At 49.9% G+C, this 24681-nt stretch overlaps 2 protein-coding genes and 1 long non-coding RNA gene across 9 annotated transcripts in view; 2 read left to right on the forward strand and 1 right to left on the reverse strand.

Annotated features, from left to right (window-relative positions):
* LOC112442630 (uncharacterized) overlaps positions 1-22476 on the reverse strand; it is a 141472-nt gene extending 118996 nt beyond the window's left edge. For all 3 annotated transcript variants that reach the window (XR_009491687.1, XR_009491686.1, XR_003030836.2), the window contains exons 1-2: positions 22026-22476; positions 19792-19872 (exon numbers count right to left, since the gene is read on the reverse strand). This is a non-coding gene — a long non-coding RNA (uncharacterized lncRNA). The remainder of the gene's footprint in view (positions 1-19791; positions 19873-22025) is intronic.
* On the forward strand, positions 7309-20980 carry ALOX12 (arachidonate 12-lipoxygenase, 12S type). Of its 3 annotated transcripts, NM_001192336.1 has the most exons (14): positions 7388-7522; positions 8082-8283; positions 9562-9643; positions 9748-9870; positions 9988-10091; positions 10349-10509; positions 11358-11501; positions 12299-12508; positions 16327-16413; positions 16619-16788; positions 17294-17415; positions 19467-19567; positions 19689-19859; positions 19980-20521. In NM_001192336.1, the coding sequence occupies exons 1-14, from the start codon at positions 7388-7390 to the stop codon at positions 20157-20159; spliced, it is 1992 nt and encodes a 663-aa protein (NP_001179265.1). In that variant the 3' UTR covers positions 20160-20521. The 3 variants fall into 3 exon arrangements, with proteins under 3 accessions (XP_010814200.1, XP_005220252.1, NP_001179265.1); XM_010815898.4 differs by lacking the exon at positions 19689-19859 and having other exon boundaries at positions 7309-7522; positions 19980-20980; XM_005220195.5 differs by lacking the exon at positions 19980-20521 and having other exon boundaries at positions 7309-7522; positions 19467-19599; positions 19689-19774.
* Positions 22477-22745: 269 nt separating the features above from the next.
* On the forward strand, positions 22746-24491 carry RNASEK (ribonuclease K). Of its 3 annotated transcripts, NR_130175.1 has the most exons (4): positions 22746-22954; positions 23489-23540; positions 23646-23722; positions 24104-24491. NR_130175.1 is itself a non-coding variant. In NM_001034429.3 (3 exons), exons 1-3 carry the CDS (start codon positions 22877-22879, stop codon positions 24243-24245), a joined length of 297 nt encoding a protein of 98 aa, NP_001029601.1. In that variant the 5' UTR covers positions 22746-22876; the 3' UTR covers positions 24246-24491. The 3 variants fall into 3 exon arrangements, 1 of the variants encoding a protein (NP_001029601.1); NR_130174.1 differs by lacking the exon at positions 23489-23540 and having other exon boundaries at positions 22746-23191; NM_001034429.3 differs by lacking the exon at positions 23489-23540.
* The last annotated feature ends 190 nt before the right edge of the window (positions 24492-24681 follow it).

The following is a 24681-nucleotide window of genomic DNA, read 5'->3' on the forward strand; positions in this document are numbered from 1 at the left end:
CACCTAGGTTACTGCCTTTTCAAACCTTTAGTACAAATCTGTTACAAGAACAGCTTTGGGTTAGTGATCACTTGTAAACATGGTCCAACACAGGGTGGAGCAGAGATTCATCAGCAGTAGACAAGACATGAAAATCATCCGTGTGATTAAGAAATCTGGGCCTTTCCTGGTAGCTCAGTGGTAAAGAATCCACCTGCCAATGCAGGAGACATAGGTTCAGTCCTCAGTCTGGGAAGATCCCACATGCTGAGGAGCAACAAGTCCTGCGTGCCACAACTACTGAGCAAGCTCGTGCTCGAGAGCCCGGGAGCTGCAACTACTGAGCCCAGGTGCTGCAAACACTGAAGCCCACATGTTCTACAGCCCATGTTTTGCAACAAGAGAAGCTACTGCAAAGAGAAACTGGTGTGCTGCAACTAGAGAAAAGCCCGTGCAGCAATGAAGACCCAGCACAGCCAAAAATAAATAAATAAGATTATTTTTTTAAAAAAGAAATTTGAATACGTAGAATTAGAACAAAGAGTTTAGGCTGGTTTCGGGTATTGGCAGGGATCCCAGAGAAGGGGTGGAATTTCTGTGTTCTCTATACCCTCTGATGAACCCCACAACTCATTTGTCCCTTAATCTTTGTCTCTCCAAGATGGAGTGACAAGCCTGAGATGCCACAGGTCTGGGCTTGCAGTTCAGTCCTGAGAAGAGAGTCCAAGAGTTTGAGACTGGATCCCTGAGGAACAGAGATAAGCAGTGGGGGCTGGAGAAAGGCCCAGGATTAACCTTACAACATCTTTACAGAAATGCTGAGAAGAACCAGTGTCAGAACAAGTAAATCCAAGTAGTTTCAAGATGTCAATCTAGTGGAAAGGGATTCTGAGAGGCCTTTATTGATACAAGGTTTACATAAAATGCTAATTGGTAACATAAAAGTGTGGGTCCCTCCCTGTTCTACCAGTGATGCTGGGGAGATAAGGATGAGGGAGGGGCTCACATCAGCCTCTGCCAGACAGAGTCTCACGATAATGTTCTGGATTCTTTGATTTTTTTTTGCATCAGCAACCAAGCAGTGAGTACTGCTAGGGAAATCACACCCCAAGCCATGTTTCTCTACCTTTTTTCTGTGATTGCCCCCTTACAAAGCCTTTACCGTCCTGTATCTGCTTATGTATGTGGCCCTTTGAAGGGCCATAAGCCATTATAGAATTGATGATGTTGTGGCTCCACCCATGAGAATGCATGGCCTGTAGCCAGTTTCTCCCCACACTTTCTGGATTTTATATCCCCCTCAGGGTCTTCCCCTCATCACTTACACTCTTGTTCCTCCACATCTCAACCTTTCCACCCACCACCAGCCACCGCCCCCTCTCTGTTCCCTGACTGGCCCTCTTTCTTTCTTTCAAGAAATTCTGGTTTAATTGAAATGGGGTATAAATGACAGGCTTGCAGTACACTGTTAGGTTTAGAATTTTAGATGATCTACTTAAAAAAAAATTTAAGGGTAATACATTGTAAATAAGTTTTATTTTTATTTTAGTTTTTGGCTATGTGGCATGAGGGATTTAGTGCCCTGACCAGGGATGGAACCCATGCCCCATGAAATGGAAGCATGGAGTCTTAACCAATGGACCACCAGGGAAGCCCCCAGCCTTATTTCTTGAAGGGCATGCTACACTCTGATCTGCATTCTGATCTGCATTCCTTCTGTCTACTGAACCTGTTCTCCATAATATCACAAATGAACTCCAAGCCCCCGGACCAACATATACTCTTCTACCCAGCAATCTCCACGTCAAAGAAACCTTACCAGCATGTGCCTAGAAGATAGCAAAACTGGACACAATGTTTCACCACAACTCTTTCTAACCAGCCGGATTTTAAATGGTTGTGAATATTGAGTAACATTGGTCTGCCCAATCCCTAGTGGTCCTAACTTAAGACTCCCTTGGAACAATAGGACTTGTCTCCGCTGTGTACAAACCTGTGGACTCTCTCAAGCCTCTCCAGGGTACAACTTGCAACTTTTAATCATCATAAACATTAAGAACAGCCCCTTTCAAGCAGTCAGAAATCCCTGACTTAGGCTCCTCCCTGAATAATTCAGTTAATGTCTTCTCTAGTGGGTTCTTCTGCCTGACAAAAAAAGACACTTAATTTTGTTGACTGTTTTAATCTATTCATTTTATTTTGTTCTTGTTTTTTTATTTGGTGGTCTTTCACCCTTTGTAACTTTTCTCGAACTTTAACCCATAGAAATAAAGCCACCAAGTATATAAGGATATAAATACAAACATGCTCTCTGTAACATTCATCATATGTCTAAAAAGTGTAAACTGAATGATCACTGACAGAGGAATGGTTAAAACCAACGTGGAGCACCATGCAGCTATTAAAGAAAAAGCCCAAGGAGTTCCCTGGTTGTCCAGTGGTTAGGACTACATACTTCCACTGCAGCGGGGTATGCGTTCAATCCCTGGTCAGGGAATTCAGATCCCACGTGCCAATGGCCTGGCCAAAAAAGAATGAGTCCAAGGTATAAGTACTGAACCACAGAGATGTCCATGAGACAGAGCTCTTAAATGAGGAAGAAGTATACAGTATGGCACAGATTTGTCAAACAACAAAAACCCCAGCCACTCCTAGAAGTGTACTCATGATTGAAGATGATTCTATGCAACCCACAGAAACCTGAGCAGACTCTCTTTGGGCTTGATTTGGGGATACTTGCTGGGATCAAGGCAGCAGAGGTGGTGGGGACAGGTGGCAAGGGGCCAAGAATCTGCCAGCTTTCTTCTCTCTGAATGGACATAGCTCCCTGGGAGAAAACCTTCTTTGACTCTCCTCTGAGCCTTGAGTATCCCCTCACCAGCACCCATTTGAGGTCCCACAAAGGCTCTTCTCTCTTAGCCCCATCCCAATACTCCCTTTGTAGGCAGAGCTGGTGGATGGGGACGAGGGGGCAAATATGCCTCAAGTACCAAGACTCTACCTGGAAGAAAAGAGATTGAGACTGAATTCTTTTTCACATTGTTTGATATGAATGAAGTTCTCTCTGAAAGTTGAGATGGTTCCAACAGAGATCCACCGGCAGGAAAGAACCCTAAAGTTCTCCAAAGGGAAGCCCCTGTGAGCAAAGTCATCTGGTCAAATGACCAGGCTCAGCATCAAGACTCAAGGTTTAAGGGGCTGAGGCTGGACATGGCCCTGACCCTGCCCCTGGCACCACAGTCACTCTGGGAGACCCTGTGTGAGCTAAGAGCTGGGAAGCCCAAGTGTGGGTCACTCTTATGGCCTGTGTAGCAGGCCCATGCAGCACTAGAAATGACCCATCAGATGGTGCAGGAACAACGTTTCCCTAGTGCCACCAGTGAACAAGAACAGAAGTGAGTACCACACTCAGAGAGGGGGGGCGGGTGCTGGGCTTCCTGCACACTGGGGAGGGGTACTCAAATTACTAACTGGAAAAATATGTGATATAAAGTCTACCCTCAAATCAGAGCCTATGTTTAGTTTAAACTTAAATAGTTTATAATGCTGTGTTTGTATGTCCAATTTGTCCTCAAGGAATAAACACAAACTTCTGTAGTCCTGTGCCAAATATGGGCTCCAAACACTCATGGAGTGGGGACAGTGGGGTGACCCTCTAGCCAACTGAAGTCTAAGCCACACTGGTACAGGAGAAAAGAAGGGGATGAAATTGCTCTTGTGTTCAAAACACTTAAACAAGACTTTTTGGCTATGAAATGCAAGGTCCACCTCCCTCGCCCACAGTCCCTGGGGAAGTATCTAGTGAGAGAAGCTTTGATCAAGAAGCTAAATTATCCTGCAAAGAGAGGTGGTAGAAAAGTGAGACAGAAAACAGGGCCCTGGGGATCTGGAAGAAGAGGAGAGTCCAGCTTTGGGGTGCACATACGGGCTTCCCTACTGCAAAAGCCAGCCCCTGGTCCTTCCTGTGGTAAACAGAAGAACAAATGGTAACTGTAAGGACCAGTAAATGTTTTAAAATAAGAAGCTTAATTCTCTCTGTTGAAAATAAGAGACTTCTTCCAACCCTTTCTTTTCTTTTACTATTTATTTATTTGGCTGCGTCGGGTCTTAGTTGAGGCACAGGCAAATTTTCAACCTTCGTTGCTGCATGTGGGCTGTTCAGCTGCAGCATGAGACCTCTTAGCTGTGGCATGTGGGGTCTAGTTCCTTGACCAGGGATGGAACCCGGACTCCCTGCATTGGGAGTGTGGAGTCGTAGCCACTGGACTCTCCAGGGAAGTATCTCCAATCCCTTCCTTAGAGCATTAATATTAGAAAAGACAGAGAAGTTCTTTCTCTGTCTCTTTGAAATGTATGGGAATCTTTTTAGAAGCTAAACCAGCTTCTTGCAGCTTTATGACCCAGGAATGTCTCTCTCTCAAGGCCCTGGCAGTAATCTCTTTGAAATGGAAAAATCAGGACAGAGAGCACCCCCACCTCCCAGTTTCTGTGAGAGGATAGGACCCTAACTGAGGTGAGCACCTTGCTCCGAGATGCAAAACTACTTCCTGTCATAAAGATATGAGGATGTTGGTTTTCCTGTGATTAACCCTACTAATAACACCAAGGATCACCAATCACCAGGTAAAGTTAGGATGAACGGTGTGTGACAAATGGTGTTCTCAAGCCTCTTACTTGAGAACTAGTTACTGTTTATCTTGAGAACATGTGTAAAGGCTGCATCTGTTTGGCACTATAACAGGATGGGATTACTTTATCTTTACAATCTCTTAGCAGATGGCCTGTGACGCACATCACATTCTGGTAATGCTTATTCAAGTATAAAACTATTTTCTTTTCTCCACTGCCTTTGTGGAGAGCTTTTCCTGGGTTGGGAAATCTTGTTTTTCATTATATTTCCCAATATAATGCATGAGCTGAAAAAGAAAAAAAGAATAAGTGAGAAGGTTTTGAGGAGTAAGACCTCTAAATGGAAAGGATGTGGGAAAATAATATGGGGTGAGGAGAGGCAGAGAAAGTTCTAGAAACACTGATGCTGACATTCAATTGAAAACTGTTTCCAGAATGTAAGTAATAGAATAGCAATGAATACATATGGAGACTACTGCCAGGTATTGTTCTGTTTTAAACATTAACTTATTAGCATATGTAGTAGCTTGGATTATCCATCCCCACCCCCACCCTGCCTCTGAGTATGCTCCAGCAGGCAGAAAAGGTGTCACAGAACAGCAGAGAAGCAGGCTGGAGTATGGACTAGTCTTGGAAGCATCACGCAAACTTTCTTTTTAGGTAAAAGTGACACTTGAAGGTCACGTGTGGAAAGGCCAGGTTCAGCTACTACAAAAGATGGGGAACGTGAGCCACACTATTTGGATATTACAGGATACCCCAAACTGGAGGAAACTGGGAGCCAGCAGACACCAGCCCCGAGCATTGAGGATGCAGTAGGCGGGAATGGGCCCAGAAGATAAGAAGGGGAAGGGCACCCAGTAAGGATCAGACACTTCTGTAAGGTCTGGAGGCTGGAAGGCAGGACTGGAATCCCTCTCATGCCCACCAAAGACCAACATGTTGAGTCATTTTTGAGGGTCTGGCTCAAGAAAGCAGGTTTACCTTGCCCTGGCCTAGCCCAGGCTGTCAAGCACGTCCACTGTGAGCCAAATGCTTATAAAGACTAGGGCCAAGAAGACTTGGGTAGGGACCAGCAAGAGGCTTCCTGGGTGGGTGCTAAAGCCTGAGCCCTGAATCATCCTCCTGCTCCCTGGTTCCCCAGTTTCTGGCCCTGAGTGCCACAAACGACCAGGAGACAGTGGGGGTGGGGGTGTGTGCTCAAAGTGGGATAAAGACAAGGGGGAAAATGAAAAAAGTAGAAAGTCATGACTAATAAGAACTTTACACCTGAGTTTTTTAGGAGAAAATTGGATTCTTGTGGGGAAAGCAAGCACCAGGGTCAGTGCTGCTGCTGCTAAGTCACTTTAGTCGTGTCCGACTCTGTGCGACCCCATAGATGGCAGCCCACCAGGCTCCCCCGTCCCTGGGATTCTCCAGGCAAGAATGCTGGAGTGGGTTGCCATTTCCTTCTCCAATGCATGAAAGTGAAAAGTGAAAGTGATGTCGCTCAGTCCTGTTCGACCCTCAGCGACCCCACGGACTGCAGCCTTCCAGGCTCCTCTGTCCATGGGATTTTCCAGGCAAGAGTACTGGAGTGGGGTGCCATTGCCTTCTCCGCCAGGGTCAGTGAGGCCAGAATAAAAATGTACCTGGAACATATAGAAGAGAAAGAGGCTGTATTCATTCTGGAGGGACAAAGTCCATGGGAATCGGCCAAGGATGCTGGGTCCCTAAGTGGCTCCACATCGCACCTTCACACCTGGGTCCCTAACATTCTCTGCACCCACTATGAAGACAGGACAAAAGGAAGCTCTCACCGCCCTGCCTCAGTTAGGCCTCCCTCAGTATCTGAAGGGGTTGGCACGTGGCGCTAGCGGTAAAAAACCCATCTGCCAATGCAGGAAACATAAAGTGATGCGGGTTGGATCCCTGGGTCCGGAAGCCCCCCTGGAGAAGAAAATGGCAACCCGCTTCAGTATTCTTGCCTGGAGAATCCCTGGGACAGAGGAGCCTGGTGGGACACGACTGAAGCGACTTAACATGCATAGCATGCAGTATCTGATGTGTATGTGTTTGTGGGGGGGGTGTCCTAACCCAGCCATGTTTGACACGAGGTTGGGGGTGGGGTGAGGAGCAAGTCTCTCAGCTGTTACTTTTCCAAGTTTTAGGCAACCTGGGGAAACTCTGGTCATTTATTGAAGGACTGCGCTCAAATCAGGTAGCAATCAGAAACTGAAGACTGACTGGGCTGCACTGGGTCCAGAGAAGCCCACTCTCCAGGAATGTCCCAGCGCAGCCACCCAGGTCGACCTTCCAGGGCTCGGCCCAAGGTCTTCCCCAGGTCCCAGCCCACAAATGCAGGGACTTTCTCCTCCGTTTGGAAGACTGACACACTCCCTCTTCCTTCAAGCTCCCCAAAAGTCCCGGCGACCTCGGGGAGTGTCCTCGTCCTGCTCCCTTCAACCCCGAGGCCCCTGACCTCCTCGGGAGGAGAAACTCGGGCACATCCGTCCTCTCGGCTTCCCCAGGCCGGGGCCCCTTTATCTCCCTCGCAGCTGCGCTCGGGCCGGGAGGCGCGGCTCTTCCCCACAGCCGGCTCTTCGGCGGCTCGCAGGTTCGGGCTAGTCTGGGGCGGAGACTGGGAACGCCTGAATGTGGTGAGGAGGGCGGGGACACGGGCCCATCTTTAAAGGCCCGGGACCGGCCCTGAGGCTCCTCGACACCTGCCGGCGGCCCCGGGCGGCCTCGAGAAGCGCGCACGGACCCGGCTCCCCTCGCTTCAGCAGCCGGGGTGGCCATGGGCCGCTACCGCATCCTCGTGGCCACCGGGGCCTCGCTCTTCGCCGGCTCGCACAACCGCGTGCAGCTGTGGCTGGTCGGGGCGCGCGGGGAAACGGAGCTGGAGCTGCAGCTGCGGCCGGCGCGGGGCCAGGTCAGCGGGCGAGCTGGGACGCGGGAGGCCGGCGAGGGGGCGGGATAGGGGGCGAAACGACGGCAGGACCATGTCCTCTGGGGCTTTCAGGTGTTGGGCCGCCGGTGCCTGGGCGGAGAGGATCGGGAGCCAGGGTCCAGGCAGGGTGCACACCCTTCTCCCTCCCTGACGGCCCTGGTCCTCACAGTTTCCAACTCCTTCAAGTGACCCGTGCCAGTGTCAGTATAGGATCTGAAGTCAAGCGGGATGCTCCTAGTAAGGAGGGCGCGGGGGGAGCTCAGTTAAATGACCGATTGAGGTGCTGATGCTAGGACATCAATTCAAGACACTGCGGGCCACGCGCCGGGCTCCCTCATTCTGCCGGTGCGATAGGGGTGAGACCCACCGCGCAAGCGTCCGGAGGCAGAACGAGGAATGCTGTATTTAGAGGCCTGGCCAACCGAGGCTACACAAAGGTCCCCTCCTCTCTTATCTCCACCGCATTACTTACCCCCCACCCACCCCGGCAAAACGGCCTTTCCTGGAACCCTGCTACTGTCTCTGGGTTCTGGTCCCACAGAAGGAGGAGTTTGAACACGAAGTTCCGGAGGACCTGGGGCCGTTGCAGTTCGTGAAGTTGCGCAAACACCACTCCCTGGTGGAGGACGCGTGGTTCTGCGACCGCATCACGGTGCGGGGCCCTGGAGCCTGCGAGGAGGCCGCGTTCCCGTGCTACCGCTGGGTGCAGGGTGACGGCGTGCTGTGCCTGCCAGAGGCCACCGGTGAGGGGCAGTGTCGGAAGGAGGGGTGCACGGTCCTGGAGAACAGATGGGAAAGGGTGGGATGGGGAGCTGAGGAAGGTCAGAGGGCCTTGAGGAAAGTGAGCGTTCAGCAAGTGTGGAGAAGGCAGGACACTGCAAAGTTATAAAATGCCAAATTTATACACAGGAAAAAAAAGGCTGCAAGTGGAGCTGGACAGGGACATAAGTTCAGGTGTAGATCCCACCCTCCAAGAAGATGAGGGCAGGGGATGGGAGTCGCAGCAATGATGGAAAACAGAAGTGCCGAAGTAAAAGCAGAAAGGAGATCTGTATGGGATGAAGAACAAGTTGGGGCAGGGCAAGTACATGTAGCATGTGGAATAGTGGATGGAGGCGACCCTGAGAGGAGACAGCTATGGGAAATAATAAACAATGTGACTTGGAGAGCTGGTTTGGTTGGAAAAACATGGAAGCAAACCATGAGGGACAGGGTGCACACTGACAGCGGGTGGGGGTGAATGAGGACAGCCAATACAGAATCTATTACCATGGGAAATAGTAAGAGAGATGATCACAGAGGAAAATGCAGGCCAGGGCAAGTAAGGATAGAAAGACATCACTTTGACACCAGTGAGTAAATATGCAGCTAAGAGCAGGAACAAGGTGATAATAGACTCTGAGGGTCTCAACAGAGTGAAATCAGAGAAAGAAAGCAAAGAGCTGTTCCTCATAGCTTTCCAAAGACGGCTGAGGTGTGGTAGGTGAGGTTCAGCACATATGAAATTAACCAAGGCAATATACAGAAGAAAACAGGTAAGGGCATATGGGTGACTAAGACTTAACCCCCCGCCTTTTTTTTTTTTGGCTACACTGCTCAGCATGTGGGATTTTAGTTCCTCAACCAGGGATTGAACCTGTGCCCCCTGCAATGGACTTGCAGAGTCTTAACCACTGGACTGCAAGGGATTCACAAGACTTTATCACCTTAATTACAGTGATTTTTCCAACAATAGATACTGATGAAATAGGATCAAGTGGGGAAAGGCAAGTTAATGGACAAGAAAAGATGTCAAACGTGAGACTGTCTCAAGGCAAGAGATGAGGGTTGAGATTAACAAAACCCAGAGTACACAGTTGGCAATGACAAAGTAAATGTGTCTCAGAAATCAATGGAGTGATGCAAGGCCAGAGATAAAAGCAACAGAGCAGGGCCCATGACTGCTGAAAGGAAGATGAAGACAAGCGGGGGAGAGCCCAGGACCACAAAGACTGTGGCCAATTGTCTTAACGTCTCCACAGCCCGCCTGGCAGGAAACAATGCATTGGACGTGTTCCAGAGACATCGAGAGAAGGAGCTGAAAGAAAGACATAAGATATACCGGTGACCACCCACCCACAGGGCCTCTCAGTGGTATCCCCCTTCCCTGACCCCACCCCCACTACTGACCTGGGCACCCTTCCTGAAGCCTTGTCCCCATTTCCTAGCTGGGCCACCTGGAAGGAAGGGTTACCTCTGACAATAGCTGCAGGCTCTGAAGACGATCTACCTGCAAATATGAGATTCCACGAGGAGAAGAGGCTGGACTTTGAGTGGACACTGAAGGCGGGGTGAGAACAGGCTTGTAATTCAGAGTGGCGAAAGGGCCGGGAGGTCTAAAAAATGGTGGTAGATGGTGAGGGGCTCAGGGATGGGCAAGTGGGTTCATGCCCTGATTCCTGTTCTAGGGCTCTGGAGATGGTCCTCAAACGTGTTTACACCCTCCTGAGCTCCTGGACCAGTCTGGAGGATTTTGATCTCATCTTCTGGGGCCAGAAGAGCCCCCTGGCTGGTCAGTGGTTCCCCATGTCTCTATAACCTGTTGATGGCCTCTCTTGATGTCCCGACCTTCACACTCCACAGTCCCTCATAAGTGTTTCACAGATGAGACTATATTGTGCTGGGTCATTTCTCAGAGGCCTCAAGATTAAAAGATAGGGACTGGATATGGGGTGGTCACATGCCTACATTGCTGGGGTAGGGCCTGGAGGAGGGACATCCCGACCGTGTAAACCTCCTCCTCCACTCCACTCCATCCTGACCTCACAGAGAAGGTTCACCAGTGCTGGCGGGACGATGAGTTGTTTGGCTACCAGTTTCTCAATGGCGCCAACCCCATGCTGTTGAGACGCTGCACCTCTCTGCCCTCCCGGCTGGTGCTGCCCTCGGGGATGGAGGAGCTACGGGCCCAGCTGGAGAGAGAACTCCAGGTATCCCTCCCACCCTGTGCTTTCTCACCTTGGCAGTGCAGCCAGAAGTGGTGAAGGGGAAGGACCAAAGATGAGTTGAGGAAGGGAGGCTGTGGTAACACTTGGTCCAGACTCCAGTGCTGGAAAAAACTAGAGGTGATACAGTATGTAGGGAAAACTCTGAGGAGCTCCCAGCATGGAGGAGAAACAGAATGGAGCCCCAGGGCACAGACAGGGCCAGTGGTGTTACAAGGGACAATGTCGTCTCCTGGTTGACATCAGTGCCCTGGACACCAGTGTCCAAAGGGAGGAAGAAAGATGGAAAATGTGCCATCAGGGGGGTAGAACTGTGGGGGAGAACTGTGGAGGTTACTTGGGTTTGGAGGAGGTGAGCTGCAATATGAGGATGATGAGCAAGGCCAGATGTGAGCATGTCATGGGCATGTGTGCACTGGACTGGGCAGCAGTGCTGGCAGGGCAGCCTCTGCGGATTCCTTGACACAGGAGGTGAGTTTTGGAGGAGTGAAAGAGCGTTTGCTGAGCTGGTGACAGCTGAACACAGGGAGCAGATCACTGCAGGATGGTGGGGTAGGGGCCTGGCCATCTGGACAAGAGGCCAGTGTGCACACTGGACTGGGCAGACCCGTTCTGAAACCGGACCTGCACAAGACATCTACCTTCATTAGGCTGTTTGTCACTTAAAATGAGAGGAATCAGGCCAGATGCTCTGGTTCTGCCAATAAGACTCCGTAACTGACACAGGATGATGGCAAGAATCAAGATAAATGTCTTGAAATGTCTTCCCCCTTTGCCCCTGCCCTCTTGGGTTAGACTTTAACAAAGGATGGATACATTCCTCCTTTCCCCAGAACGGTTCCCTGTTTGAGGCTGATTTCATCCTCCTGGACGGAATTCCAGCCAATGTGATCCGAGGAGAGAAGCAGTACCTGGCTGCCCCCCTCGTCATGCTCAAGATGGACCCCAGTGGGAAGCTGCTACCCATGGTCATCCAGGTGAGGTGCCCCAGGCACCCCCTCCCAACTCTGCTGCTGTTCACCTCCACCTCTGCACCTGATGACCCAGCCCCCTGGTTCTTGGCTCCCAAGCTCCATCCTCACACAGTGAGACCTGTCCTCATGTCACTCTGCTTACAGCCCGGTTTTTCCTGACTCACCCAACTGGAAGGACTTGTTCAAGAGTCATAATGGCCTTTTGGAGTTCTCATCCTATACCCAGTGGTTCTTGAACTGCAGTGTGCCTCAGAATGACCTAGAGGACTTGTTAAAACACAGTTTGCTGGGTCCCAGCCTGAGACTTTCTGATACAGTCCATCTGGGATGGGGACCGAGAATTTGCTTTTCTAAATTCCAAAGTGACGTGGATGCTTCAAGACTGGGAACACATTTTAAGAGTCACTAATTAATCCCTCAGTCCACTCTCTTTTCTCCCACTGTTCTCAATAGTCAGTTTAACAAACCCTGTCAATTATCTCATACACCCAGCTTCCCCTTCCATCCCCCACCATAACTCAGACCCCCATCACATTTCTCCCAAACCACCATCAGGACCTCCTCACTGGACTCCCTGCTTCAGACCCCCTGCATTCACCCTGAAGACCATGATGAGTGCATGGTGCCACAGCAGTGAGAGGCAGGGTGGAAGGGGCCTCATTCTTCCTCCTCCTAATCCTCTAGATTACAACCTCCTGGATGGCAAAAATCGTACTTACTCATCTGTTTCCCCAAGATGGCTGACCATAAGGTCACACATAAAGTGGGAATTAAATGAAGGCTTAATTTCTTTTTCCCAGATCCAGCCTCCCAGCCCCATCTCCCCGACCCCCCCATTGTTCCTGCCCTCGGATCCTCCACTTGCCTGGCTCCTGGCAAAGACCTGGGTCCGAAATTCAGATTTCCAACTGCATCAGCTCCAATACCATCTGCTCAACACCCATCTGCTGGCTGAGGTCATCGCTGTGGCCACCATGAGGTGCCTCCCAGGGCTGCACCCTGTCTTCAAGGTACCACCTCTACCCTCCACGTCCTACTTCATTCAGACCCCAAAGAAAGGAAAGAGGCCAATATCATATGATACTGCATGTGTGCATGCTAAGTTGCTTCAGTCATTTCTGACTCTTTGCAGCCCTATAGAATGTAGCCCGCCAGGCTCCTCTGTCCATGGGATTCTCCAGGCAAGAATACTGGAGTGGGTTGCCATGCCCTCCTCTGGGGGATTTTCCTGAACCAGGGATCGAACCAGGACTTTTACACCTCCTGCACTGGCAGGCAGGTTCTTTATCACTAGCACCACCTGGGAAGCCTCATCATATATTATAGCAGCAAAAAAATTTTATCACTTTGTAAAAGATGGGAGAACAGAAGAAAGAAAGACTGTATCAATATTTTGAGACTTGTGTTTTAATTGAGTCACTTAACATTTCTTCAGGACATATTACAAAGGAACCCTCTGAGATTCTCAGATCTGACAATCTAGCAATGGGCCCAGAGTATAGCCAGAATATTGCCAGTAAAACAAAAGCCTTGTTCTTGCCTTAGTAGACTTATGATTTAGCCAGAAAGTTCTTATGGGCACCACGTGGTGGTGCCCATAAGAACTACCCAGAGAACAATACCTGGACCTAGAATTTGAAGTCACGAGACAGCTGGTAAACACTAGAATACTGATAGAGAACGTTCCACCCCAATTGAGAGTGCTAAGTAGGAACAGAGCAAGAGGCGAGGAGAGTGGCCTAACAGGGTGCTTATCCCAGCCCAGGAGAAAAATGGAGAAAGACATGTGTTGGCAAGGTGGTGACAGAATTAAAAAAAAAAAAAAAATCAAGGACTTCCCTGGCCATCCACTGGTTAAGACACCACACTTCCAATGCAGGGGGTACAGGTTCGATCCCTGGTCTGGGAATTAAGATCCCACATGCCACATGGCTCAGCTAAAAAAAATAATAATCATCAGACTTGGGGAAGGGAAGCAACAGTAGCTGCAGCAAGCCTGGGTATCAGAGCACAGACAGAAAAGTCAGAGGTCTAAGCTTCTACAACACTCAGGAGCCTAAGGGTGGTTGTGGGAGACTGATCTAGAAATCCTATAATTTTATAAAAGAGTGAGCTCAGCATCTACTGCTCAGCTGACAGCAGCAACATAAGGCTCATGCTTGCTTAAAAATGTCCTCAAAATCTTGATGACATTTTAGATATAGAGAACAAGGCAAAAGGGACAAAACTGCATATGAACATATGCATATGAAACAAGTATATGAACCAGAGCAATTGTCAGAAACAGGAAAGCCAGGAAAGAAGCCAGCTGGGAAGCGAAGATGAGATTGTTTGAGGTTCATGGAATCAGAAGTGTTGGCAGGACACACAGGTGAGGACCTTGCAGGGAGAAGGACTGAACTGTACTTCAGCCGGGGGCCTGCCAGGTCCTTTAAAGCCTGGCCAGCAGTAGCTGTGGCCTCTCGGGAGGCTGGGGTGGCACCGACAAGACGGAGTCCAGTGTGATGAGCAGAATCTTGGATTTTACTCATCTCATGGTGCTCCTACACCACTATCTTCTGCTCACCTTGGATAGGCTAAGCCTCTTTTCACACTGAAAATATCCCCCCTTTACGAGTTGAGCCCTGTGCCCACCTGTCTCCACTCCCAGAGCAACATCATGTCAAAGAGCTGCACTGTTATCAGCACACAGAGGAGAGCCAAGCTGGCCAATGTCCCAGAGGTGATCTGTGCAGGCTCTGGATTCAGACTGCCAAGGCCTGAATCCTGAGTCCTAACCTTTGTACAGGTGTGAGCTCAGTGTCCTCATGTCTAAAAGGAGACAAAAGGAACACCATGGTGGGGCTGCTAAAGGATAAAATGACCTAATAGCATGACACAGGCTAAAAGCTAGAAAAAAATTAGTTCTTGCAATTTTTATTATTATTACCTTTTTTGGAGGGGCTGTGCTGGGTCTTCATTGCTGTGCACAGGCTCCCTCTAGTTGTGGTGAGTGGGGGCTACTTTCTAGTTACGGTGCGTGGGCTTCTCACTGCAGTGGCTTCTCTTGTTGTGGAGGACGGGCTCTAGGGCAAGTGGGCTTCAGCAGCTGCAGCTTGTGGGCTCTAGAGCTCAGGCTCAGTAGTTGGCATATGGCTTAGTTGTCCCCCTGGCATGTAGGATCTTAGTTCTTGGACCAGGGATCAAACCAGTGTCCCCTGAATCGGCAGGCGGATTGTTAGCCACAGGACCATCAAGGAGGTCCCGATTATTATTAAGAATTGTTTGTCCTCAGGCTTCTCCTCTCAAGTGGATGTTGGGCTTTCTATGACACTCTTTCATGAACTTTCTGAAGTTTCAGTCCAGTGTGAGCTGCTTTGGCCTTCTGACCCCATAGTTCTCTCTGGCTCATTCTGAAGTCTCCAGCAACAACTACTTAGATAAATATCAACCCTTTGTGAAATCTGTACATAAACTGGGTGGAAATGAAAACAAAAAGGTCTGAGATAAAAAGAAATGCATGGAAGATCAGATGGCCTTTTTTAATAGCTAAGGAAAAGCTATTTCTTGAAAAGCTTGCAAAATAGAGGGAGTCTAACTGCCTAATTTGGGGTGGGAGGAGATTTGATGACAGCCTCTCTGCCCTGGTGGCTCAGCTGGGAAAGAATCCGCCTGCAATGCAGGAGACCTGGGTTCGATCCCTGGGTTGGGAAGATCCCATGGAGAAGGGAACAGCGACCCACTCCAGTATTCAGGCCTGGAGAATTCCATGGACTGTATAGACCGTGAGGTTGCAAAGAGTCAGACATGACTGAGTGACTTTCACTTCACCTCTGCTGCTTACACAGGTGGCACAGTATGGCTCCTCCTCACTGAAGGTACCCAACTCTACCCCTCAAAACCTGACAATGAAGCAACCAGGGGATGGAGGTGTGACTTTGGAAATAAGTAGAGAGACTAATTTAAGCTGTGAGGATGACAGAGTATAAAAGCAAATCAGCCGTGGAGTAGGAAATGGCAACCCACTCCAGTATTCTTGCCTGGAAAATCCCATGGACAGAGGAGCCAGGTGGGCTATGGTCCATGGGGTCGAAAAGAGTTAGACATGACTAAGTGACTGAGCACATCAGCACATACTATGATTTAAAATGGTTGTTTTCTTTTGTATTCCTACCAGAAGAGTCTGGGACTTCCAATGCTTCCATATCCTTACCAATATGTTTAGTCTCTTTAAACTTTTGACCTTTTTAATAAATGTGTAGTATTAAAAAAAAAAAAGCAAATTAGGGACCCTGGTGGTCCAGTGGTTAAGACTCCATGCTTACAATGCAGGGGCTGCAGGTTTGATCCCTGGTCAGGGAACTAAGATCCCACATGCCACACAGCCAAAGAGGGGAAGAAAAAAAGTAAAAGCAAATCAAAAGGGGCTGATTCTCAAAGGCCACCTACACTCCAGGTGGAAATCATCAAGATAAATAACAGCTGCTATTCAAGGGCATCACTCATGTAAGCATCACTGTAGCCTCCTGAGACAAAAGGCAAAAGACCCTATAATCAGCTGCTGTTATCACATGAGGATAGGAGGTGAGAAAGGTCAACACTTAGAGGCTCCTGTACCTTGGACAAATATAAAATGACTGCTGAAGTGAAACCCAGGTCAGTGTGGCTGGAGAGAATGACGACTCACAGAGGTGACAAGATCATAAGATGGTGTGATCATGGAAACAGGAAGAGACCAGCCTGTCAAGGGAGGAAAGCGTCAAGAGAAGAGAAGGCCATCATGCTGCCTACAAGGAAGGACCTGAGCATGTCCCCCATAATCGACCCCCTCTATTCTCCCCCTTCCCAGCTCCTGATGCCACACATCCGCTACACGATGGAAATCAACACCAGGGCACGGACTCAGCTCATCTCAGACGGAGGCATATTTGATAAAGTGAGTGGGGCTGCATCACTGTCTGACTTTCTACCATCTCTTGCCACTTTCAAGATCCCAGACCAACCTGGATGAATGTCCTGACCCTTAAACCTATGAGCCCTTTATATCCATGTCTCTAAAATGTGAAAATGCCACATCTGAAAACCCTTTATATACTGTGCACTGGCTTCTTCCTCAAGGCCTTGCATCTCTCTTGTCCCAGGCAGTGAGCACCGGTGGAGGGGGCCATGTGCACTTGCTCCGCCGGGCCCTGGCTCAGCTGACCTACCGCTCCCTCTGTCCTCTTGACGATCTGGCTGATCGCCGCCTGCTGGGAACCCCGGGTGCTCTCTACGCCTGTGATGCTTTACGGCTCTGGGAAATCACTGCCCGGTGGGTGAGGGAGAAGCCAAGAAATGAGTCGGTGCGGGGGTGAGGTGGGGAGAAGGCGAGTGGGGCTCTGGTCCCAAGGTCAGCATGGGGCAGAAGGAACATGAAAACAAGAAGGTCCAGGCAGGAAAAGCAGAGGAAGGGATCCTGGGGAGAGATGAGGAAGCGTGAGGAGTCAGTGGGTGGGGTCTGAGGAGCAGACTGGGGACAGAGAGCGTAGATTGGGAAAGCTGTGGATGCAAAGACAGGGATCTGGACAAATCAGCAGTTTTGTTAGAAAGAAAGGCTTTCAACAATGTCTGGGAATGCCTAGAACTAAGGACCCATGTGTCCTTCCTCTCTAGGCTAGTTTGTAGAAACAGCTAGGAGTGACCCAAAAGGCAGGCCTAGAAGACTCTATACCCAGACACAGCAACAGTAAGCTGGCCAGAGACCATGGAAAAGTGTAGAGGTCAGAAGCCAGAGCCTTCTCCTCTTAAGGAGCTCACCTCCCTTCTCCCCGGGGCAGGTATGTGGAGGGGATTGTCCACCTCTTCTACCATGGGGACGACGTTGTAAAAGGGGACCCTGAGCTGCAGGCCTGGTGTCGGGAGATCACTGAGGTGGGGCTGCGCCAGGCCCAGGAGCGAGGTGAGATCCCTCCCAGAGATGGGAGCTCCTCAGACACTCTGCCCAGAGCAGAGTCTGAGTTCAGAACCCCGCCCGCTCATCACACCCCCTGCCCTCCACACTTCAAACACCTGAATACCATTTCCACCTCCTAAGACTCAGGACAATTCCCAATGCCCAAGGATCGGCCTCCTCAGAGACCCTGGCCATCATCCTTCACTTTCACCCCCTCCCCTAACTTGCCACAGCATGGCACCCCCCAGGAACAGTGGGGGATCTTCCCAAGCCCTGCTGGGGCTCACGTTCTCTCCTCGTGGGTGTCTATTCCTTCCTGAGGACATAAATGGGAACAGTTGTCCACCAAAGTCCATGATGACCCCTTCTGTTTTCCCTCTTCTTCTCCTGCCTCCCACTGTCCAGCACACACAGAGAAAGTCCAGGCCAACTGCACAATGACCACAGTGCAAGGTCATTTCTAGATGTAAACACAACGCTCTACAGGCTTTGTATCAACCCTGAAGTCAGTGCCCCCTTGAGGCTCATGTCGCTTTGGCTGATCCAGCCTCCCCCACAATCAAGTCACTGCCTTTAGCACCCCTACTGGCATTCTATCCTCTGGGGAAGAAGCAGCCTTTCTTGGCTCTTCCTGGCTTCCTCCTCCTCTAACACACACAGGCCAGCATGGCCTGCTCCAAATCCTCCTTCCGTCCCTGTCCCTCACATTTCACACTGACATCTCTGCCTCTGTGAGGTAACTACAGATATTTACTGGGAAGCTGCTATGGCCAGCCTCTGGGGGTGCTGTGAGCACTAGCCTGACACTCGCCCTCAAGAGGGAGTGTCCCTCTGGAGCATCAGTGGCTGCACCACCCCCCTTCCAGGGGTGGTGGGCCCCTTCCAGGACCAAACTTTCTCTAGTACATCTGAGTCTGTCCCCTGGGCTCCACAGGCTCCCGGGAGACCCCCTCCTCCTCTCCTTGGCCATCTTTTCCCCACCCAGCATCTACATTTGGAAAATGAAAATAAACATCCACATGTCAACTTTAGCCTCCAATAAGTGCTTCTCATTCTCTTTTCATCCACTCTCCCTCAATTCTCACAGCTCACCTTTGCCTCATTTTCTCAGAAGACTTTTTAGAAAAAAATGTGCTAAAATAAAAACAAACCTGAGATTAGCAGTTAGGAACCCAAGTTCAAGGTCAGCCTCTGCCTTTTCCCAATTACCACAGTCCTGTTGTTTGTTTAGCCGCTCAGTCGTGTCCAACTCTTATGAGATGGCCCAGACTGTAGCTCACCAGGCTCCTCTGTCCATGGGATTTCCCAGGCAAGGATACTGGAGTGGGTTGACATTTCCTTCACCATGGGATCTTCCCCACCCAGTGAACTGAACCCATGAACCCACACCTGCATCAGCAGGTGGATTCTTTATCACTGAGCCACCAGGAAAGCTCTACAAGCAGTTTAATCTCTTTTGTCTTTGATTTTTTTTTAATCTATAAAAAGGGAGTGATTACATTTGTTCACCTTAACTGACAGGATTACTGGGTCTCTGAGCCCCACCTCCACCATAAATTGAGTGGCTTGAACATAATCTTTGCAGAAAGCCTCTCTTGCCTGTGACATTGTAAATCTATAACTTTGCTTATCTTTCATATTATAAATTAGACACCTGCAATTCCCTGTCTGCAAACAGAAGGAAACATCCCTAAATTCTCAACCACTTTTTGAGGCAAAGGGTTTCTGATCACTCAAACCTTTTCAGCTCCCCCGCCACCCTTCCAAAATAATAATAATTGCTTATTGGAAGACTTGTTCCATACCAGGTGATTAACTCATTTATAAAATAGGTATCACTCACATTTTACAGGTCAAGAAATTGAGGTTCAGAGAGGTTAAGTAACCCAACTGTACTACTTGAGTCTGAGTTGAAGCCCATGTCTGATGCAAATATATTTGAATAAATGAACTAAACAAACATCCATCAATTCTAAAATCTAGACATCTGAAGACATCGGCCTTTATTTCTCTCCTCTCAGACTGCAGCCTCTAAATCCTGCTCCTTTTCTGCCCAGGCTTCCCTGTCTCCTTCCAGTCCCAGAATCAACTCTGCCATTTCCTTACCATGTGTGTCTTCACGTGCACTGCTCAGCATGGGGCCATCAACCAGGGCCAGGTATGGAGTGCTGAAAGCCCAGACCCCTGAAGGCAAGTGTTTGGACTTGGGATGCCCATGGGAGAGATGGGGGTTCAAACCCTAAGTACTAGGATCCTAGGGTTGCAGTTTCTTCCCCCAGCTGGACTGGTATGCCTGGGTCCCTAATGCCCCTTGCACAATGCGGATGCCCCCACCCACCACTAAGGAAGATGTGACAATGGCCACAGTGATGGGCTCACTACCTGATGTCCGACAAGCCTGTCTTCAAATGGCCATCACATGGCATCTGGGTCGCCGTCAGCCAGACATGGTAAGAGAGGACTCTGGGGAAATGGAAATGACAGTTGGAAGGGAACAGCAGAGTAGGGCAAGGCTCTAGGTGTCTCTGCCTTTGAACTCAAAACTGACTAGATCCTTTGTTCTTTCTTAGGTGCCTCTGGGGCATCACAAAGAAAAGTATTTCTCAGACCCCAAGGCCAAATCTGTACTAAACCAATTCCAAACAGATCTGGAAAACTTGGAAAGGGAAATTACAGCCCGCAATGAGCAACTTGACCTGCCCTATGAATACCTAAAGCCCAGCCACATAGAGAACAGCGTCACTATTTGAGCTCTAGGGCGCCCCCCATAGGCAGACAGCAGATCAGCTCTGGGAATGACAATTCCATCTTGAGTTTCAGTTCAGTTCAGTTCAGTCCCTCAGTCGTGTCCGACTCTTGGCGACCCGTGAATTGCGGCACGCCAGGCCTCCCTGTCCATCACCAACTCCCGGAGTTCACTCAAACTCAAGTCCATCAAGTCGGTGATGCCATCCAGCCATCTCATCCTCTGTCATCCCCTTCTCCTCCTGCCCGCAATCCCTCCCAGCATCAGAGTCTTTTCCAATGAGTCAACTCTGTGTTGCTATTCAGTTGCTAAGTCGCATCTGACACTTTGCAACCCCCAGGACTGTAGCACACCACGCTTCTCTGTCCTCCATTATCTCCCAGAGTATGCTCAAATTCATCCTGCTGCTGAGGTTATTTCCTTTCCCAATTAAACCACCTACATCTGTATCCTATGAGCCCAAGGGCCTTTGCAGGCGTGCACGCTGAGTCACTCAGTCATGTTCAGCTCTTATGTGACCCCCATGGACTGTAGCCCACCAGGCAAGAATACTGGAGTGGGTCACCATTTCCTATTCCAGGGGATCTTTTCAATACAGGGATCAAACCTGTGTCTCCTGCATGGGCAGTTGGATTCTTTACCATTGCACCACCTGGGAAGCCCCTAAGGAAAGGGTCTGATAATATGTTAGGCTTTGGAGGCCACACTGACTCTTGTCACAGCTATTCAACACTCCTGTTGTAGCACAAAAGCAGCCACAGGCAATGTGTAAATGAATGTGACTATGTTCCAATAAAACTTTATTTATGGACAGTGAAATATGAACTTCTTGTGTCACAGAATATTCTCTGTTCAGTTTAGTAACCATTTTAAAATGCAAAAAACACAACAACAAAACCCTGTGGATTTTCGCCCTCAGGGGCAGTACCTGCACCAGGGTGCCCCTGAAGCAGCCTGAGGCACTGACCTTATCTGAGAAACATCCAGAGAATGTTGGGGGGTTGGGGGAGGTGGTAAGGGAGGGAGGGCGGGGAAGATTTCTTGGAGAAATCGACCACCTCAATTCATCCTCCTTTCCCAGAAGCTTGACTTCACGCTTAGTGGCCAACTTAAAAATTCCTGACTCTACCTTGGCAGCTTTCCCTCCACCCCTGTTTCTCCTATTCATACACCTACCCCCAAAGTCCCCGAATGAGAATGGTGCTTCTAAGGCAAAAGAAAAACTTTCACTCCAAAATGGTTTCCTTCCAAACAGTCTCAAACAAAAGAGACACAAAATACATGTCTGAAGGTCACTTCCTCAGGAGTTTCAGTGCCCTGGGGTCTCTAAGTGTTTCCCAGGTTCCAAGTTCTCTTTCAGGATCCTTTAAAGAACAATACGTACAAAAAAAGGGGGGAAATATCACAAAGTTATGCTAACCACTGGCAGTGTCTATCTGGTTCTGGGGTCTTGGGATCAAAATGACCCCTCTCAATTATACTATGACCACTGTCCTCACTAGAAAAGGTACAAAAAACTCAGGGAAAAATTATGTTCTTCAAACACCACTATTCCCCTGAATAATGTCTATAGACCTGTTTCTCACCAGTGCTGCTGCTGCTAAGTCGCTTCAGTCGTGTCCAACTCTCAATCCCTCCGTCCCTGGGATTCTCCAGGCAAGAGTACTGGAGTGGGGTGCCATTGCCTTCTCCGTTTCACCAGTGAGGTATACAAAATTTTTCTTTGGAAGGTACATAACCTATTCATATCTTTAAAATCTTGGACTCTATCGTGTTCAAAGTTTCCGTTTTCTCAGTTTACAGTAAGGAAGAAAAGTGACATTTCTGTGCACTTATTGCCTTCTCCAGCACACATGGCAGGCCCACTCACCTTAACAGTTTGTTCGTTGAGTCCGCTTCCCCTGGACTTTTCCTAACGCCCATATTTTTCCTGGATTTGGTATCCAAAACTCTTCAGTATTCCATGTTTGGTAACAAAACGTTACTTAAGGATCTCCAATGCCAAGAACTCTCAGCAATTTTAAAGCGTTCTAGCCACAACAGCACGCCTGGGCTTGGGAATGGGTTGCCATCTCCTTTTACCGTGTCAGAGGGTCTATTTCAAACGGTACGGATGAGTAGAGAGGAGACAGAAGCGTTCTCTCGGTGTAAATCTGTCTCAATTACCATTTTCCCACCGCAGGACACCACTCAAAACTAAGGTATCTGAGACCAAAATGACATAATCTCAATCCTCGGCTGCTGACAGCCCATCGCCAAGTTTACCTGGAGCTCCGCCAGAGATAAACGCTGTTCCAAAACCGGGCTACCCATTCTTCCTCGTCAGCTGACTTGACAAACTTGGTCACGTGACACCCTGGTTCCTCCCATTCCAAACTGGAGAGGGGGGTAGCCAAGAAATCGGAGGCCTTTGCTCCTACAAAACTCGCGCCCCAGTTATTGATCCATACTGGTCAATAGTGGACTCTAATTTCAGAAATACCGCCCTTCCACTCGGAAGTCCCGAGAGGACCCGGAGGCGCCAGCGTTCTCCGCCTGGCGCCACCCCTCCCCCCAGGCCCGATGGTTGAGCCCGGAGGCCACGCCCCTCGGTCTCACTCCCAGCTCTACGTCCTCCGCAGCTCGAGCCCCCAAGTCCAGCTCTTTTTCCAGCTCCTACGGCCTTCCTCTCACCGATTTCCTACCTGGCCCATATCTAGGCCATCCCTGACTCCTTTCTTCATGGCGTCACTTCTGTGCTGTGGGCCCAAGCTGGCCGCCTGTGGCATCGTCCTCAGCGCCTGGGGAGTGATCATGTTGGTGAGGGGACTGCCGGGCGACAACCGGAGAGGAGAGGGCCTGAGGGGCTCAGTGTCGGAGGGCTGGAAGGCTAGGAGACTCCAGGCCTTGAAAAGCAGCAAACAGGCTGGAGGGGGTAGTTGATTAGCCTCTGGAGAATGAGACAGAACTGGATTGAGAAATGGGGGTTTGGAGGGGCGAGGGGAAGCTGGAGCTTGGAATGGGAGCCGGGGCTGGTAAATCTGGAGTACCCTCAAGGTAAAAGGAGACCTAGGTTCTTGAAAGATCCTTGAGCTGAATGGAGGGCAGTGGGGAGAGGGACCGCTTGTTCCCGAAATGGATAGCTAGGCCTTATTTCCTCAGGACTCTACCCGCTCCACTAAAGGGAGAAATAATATGGAGAAGTGCCGATTCCCTCTACCCCCGCCCCTTCGCCCTGTCCCGTGATAATGACGCCTCCAGAGAGGAGGATAATCAGGGTTCCTGGGTTGTTCACTATTCCTGCCCTTGCCCCAACCACGTCTTCTCTGTGTCACCATTCAAGCTCTATTCCAGGTGACCGGAGTCCAGGTCCGGGAACAACCATCCCTAATCCCAGCTCATTCTGGTAATTCCCAGACCCAGATGTTGTGGCAACATTCGAAGTGGGAGTTCAGGCAGCGACCAGGCCAGATGCCTGAGTTAAAACAACCTACCCTTTCTCTTTTTTTAGATAATGCTCGGAATCTTTTTCAATGTCCATTCTGCTGTGCTAATTGAGGACGTCCCCTTCACGGAGAAAGATTTTGAGTAAGTGGAGAGGCAGGGGATGTGGTCAGAATTGGGGGCGGGGGGAGGGGGCGGAGAATGGCAGGAGGCTAGACACTTGGGGCCCGGTGCCTGGGAAACTGGGTGCTCTCTCTAGCACCCAGGAACAGTCTTGGGAGTCAGACCTCAGAGACCATCCTAAACCCACCGTTTTAGATGTGGCTGTTAATTTTACTGGACTTCTCTGTGCCTCCGTCCACCCCTGCAAAGTGGATGCTAATAACAAAACTCACCCCAAAGGGTTATGAAGATTGAATAATACACGTTAAAGCGTTTAGAACGGTACAGGGCACACAGTAAGTGCTCCCTAAATGTTGTATGCTGTTAATGTTTGATATTTCTCTGCCTAATCCCCACCCCTAGGAATGGCCCCCAGAACATATACAACCTTTACGAGCAAGTCAGCTACAACTGTTTCATCGCGGCGAGCCTTTACCTCCTCCTCGGAGGCTTCTCTTTCTGTCAAGTTCGGCTCAATAAGCGCAAGGAATACATGGTGCGCTAGAGTACGGTCGCGCTCCCCTCTCCAGCCCCCTCCTCTATTTAAAGATTCTCCTCACCAGGTCACAGCCCCCAGCCCCCCATTCTGGCGCCCTCTGCGGACTAGGTTTTCTTGGCGAGAGACTCAATCCCTTGTTCTCCAAACTCTGGCGCCCGGCTCCTGTGGAGGGAGGTTGGGGTTGGCCGTTCCCTGTCCCTCCGGCCCCCTCGCCTCGTCCCGTTCCACAATAAAGAGAAACTGCTCTCTTAAGACTCGTGTGTGTGTCTGGGTTAGGAGGCGGGTACCCGGGTTAGAGGTCGGCCTCCAAATAGGGAATCCCGACCCATCGACGGAAGTGGAGTGAAACCGGGCCGGAAGTGAGGCGGTGTCTTCCACTCTCCTTCCCGCGCGCCGAGGTGGCCTAAGTAACCGCGGCTCGTGAGGCGGTGAGCGCCCAAAC

Source organism: Bos taurus, chromosome 19 (genome assembly GCF_002263795.3).
Source record: "Bos taurus isolate L1 Dominette 01449 registration number 42190680 breed Hereford chromosome 19, ARS-UCD2.0, whole genome shotgun sequence".
NCBI lineage: Eukaryota > Metazoa > Chordata > Mammalia > Artiodactyla > Bovidae > Bos > Bos taurus.

Bases quoted from the DNA above. Each gene is read 5' to 3' on its own strand.
- ALOX12 (NM_001192336.1), top strand. From the start codon at position 7,388: ATGGGCCGCTACCGCATCCTCGTGGCCACCGGGGCCTCGCTCTTCGCC. The intron at 10,510-11,357 runs GTATCCCTCCCA...TCCTTTCCCCAG, and splicing joins AGCTGGAGAGAGAACTCCAG to AACGGTTCCCTGTTTGAGGC. The intron at 16,789-17,293 runs GTGGGTGAGGGA...TCCCCGGGGCAG, and splicing joins CTCTGGGAAATCACTGCCCG to GTATGTGGAGGGGATTGTCC.
- RNASEK (NM_001034429.3), top strand. From the start codon at position 22,877: ATGGCGTCACTTCTGTGCTGTGGGCCCAAGCTGGCCGCCTGTGGCATC. The intron at 22,955-23,645 runs GTGAGGGGACTG...CTCTTTTTTTAG, and splicing joins CCTGGGGAGTGATCATGTTG to ATAATGCTCGGAATCTTTTT. The intron at 23,723-24,103 runs GTAAGTGGAGAG...CCCCACCCCTAG, and splicing joins TTCACGGAGAAAGATTTTGA to GAATGGCCCCCAGAACATAT.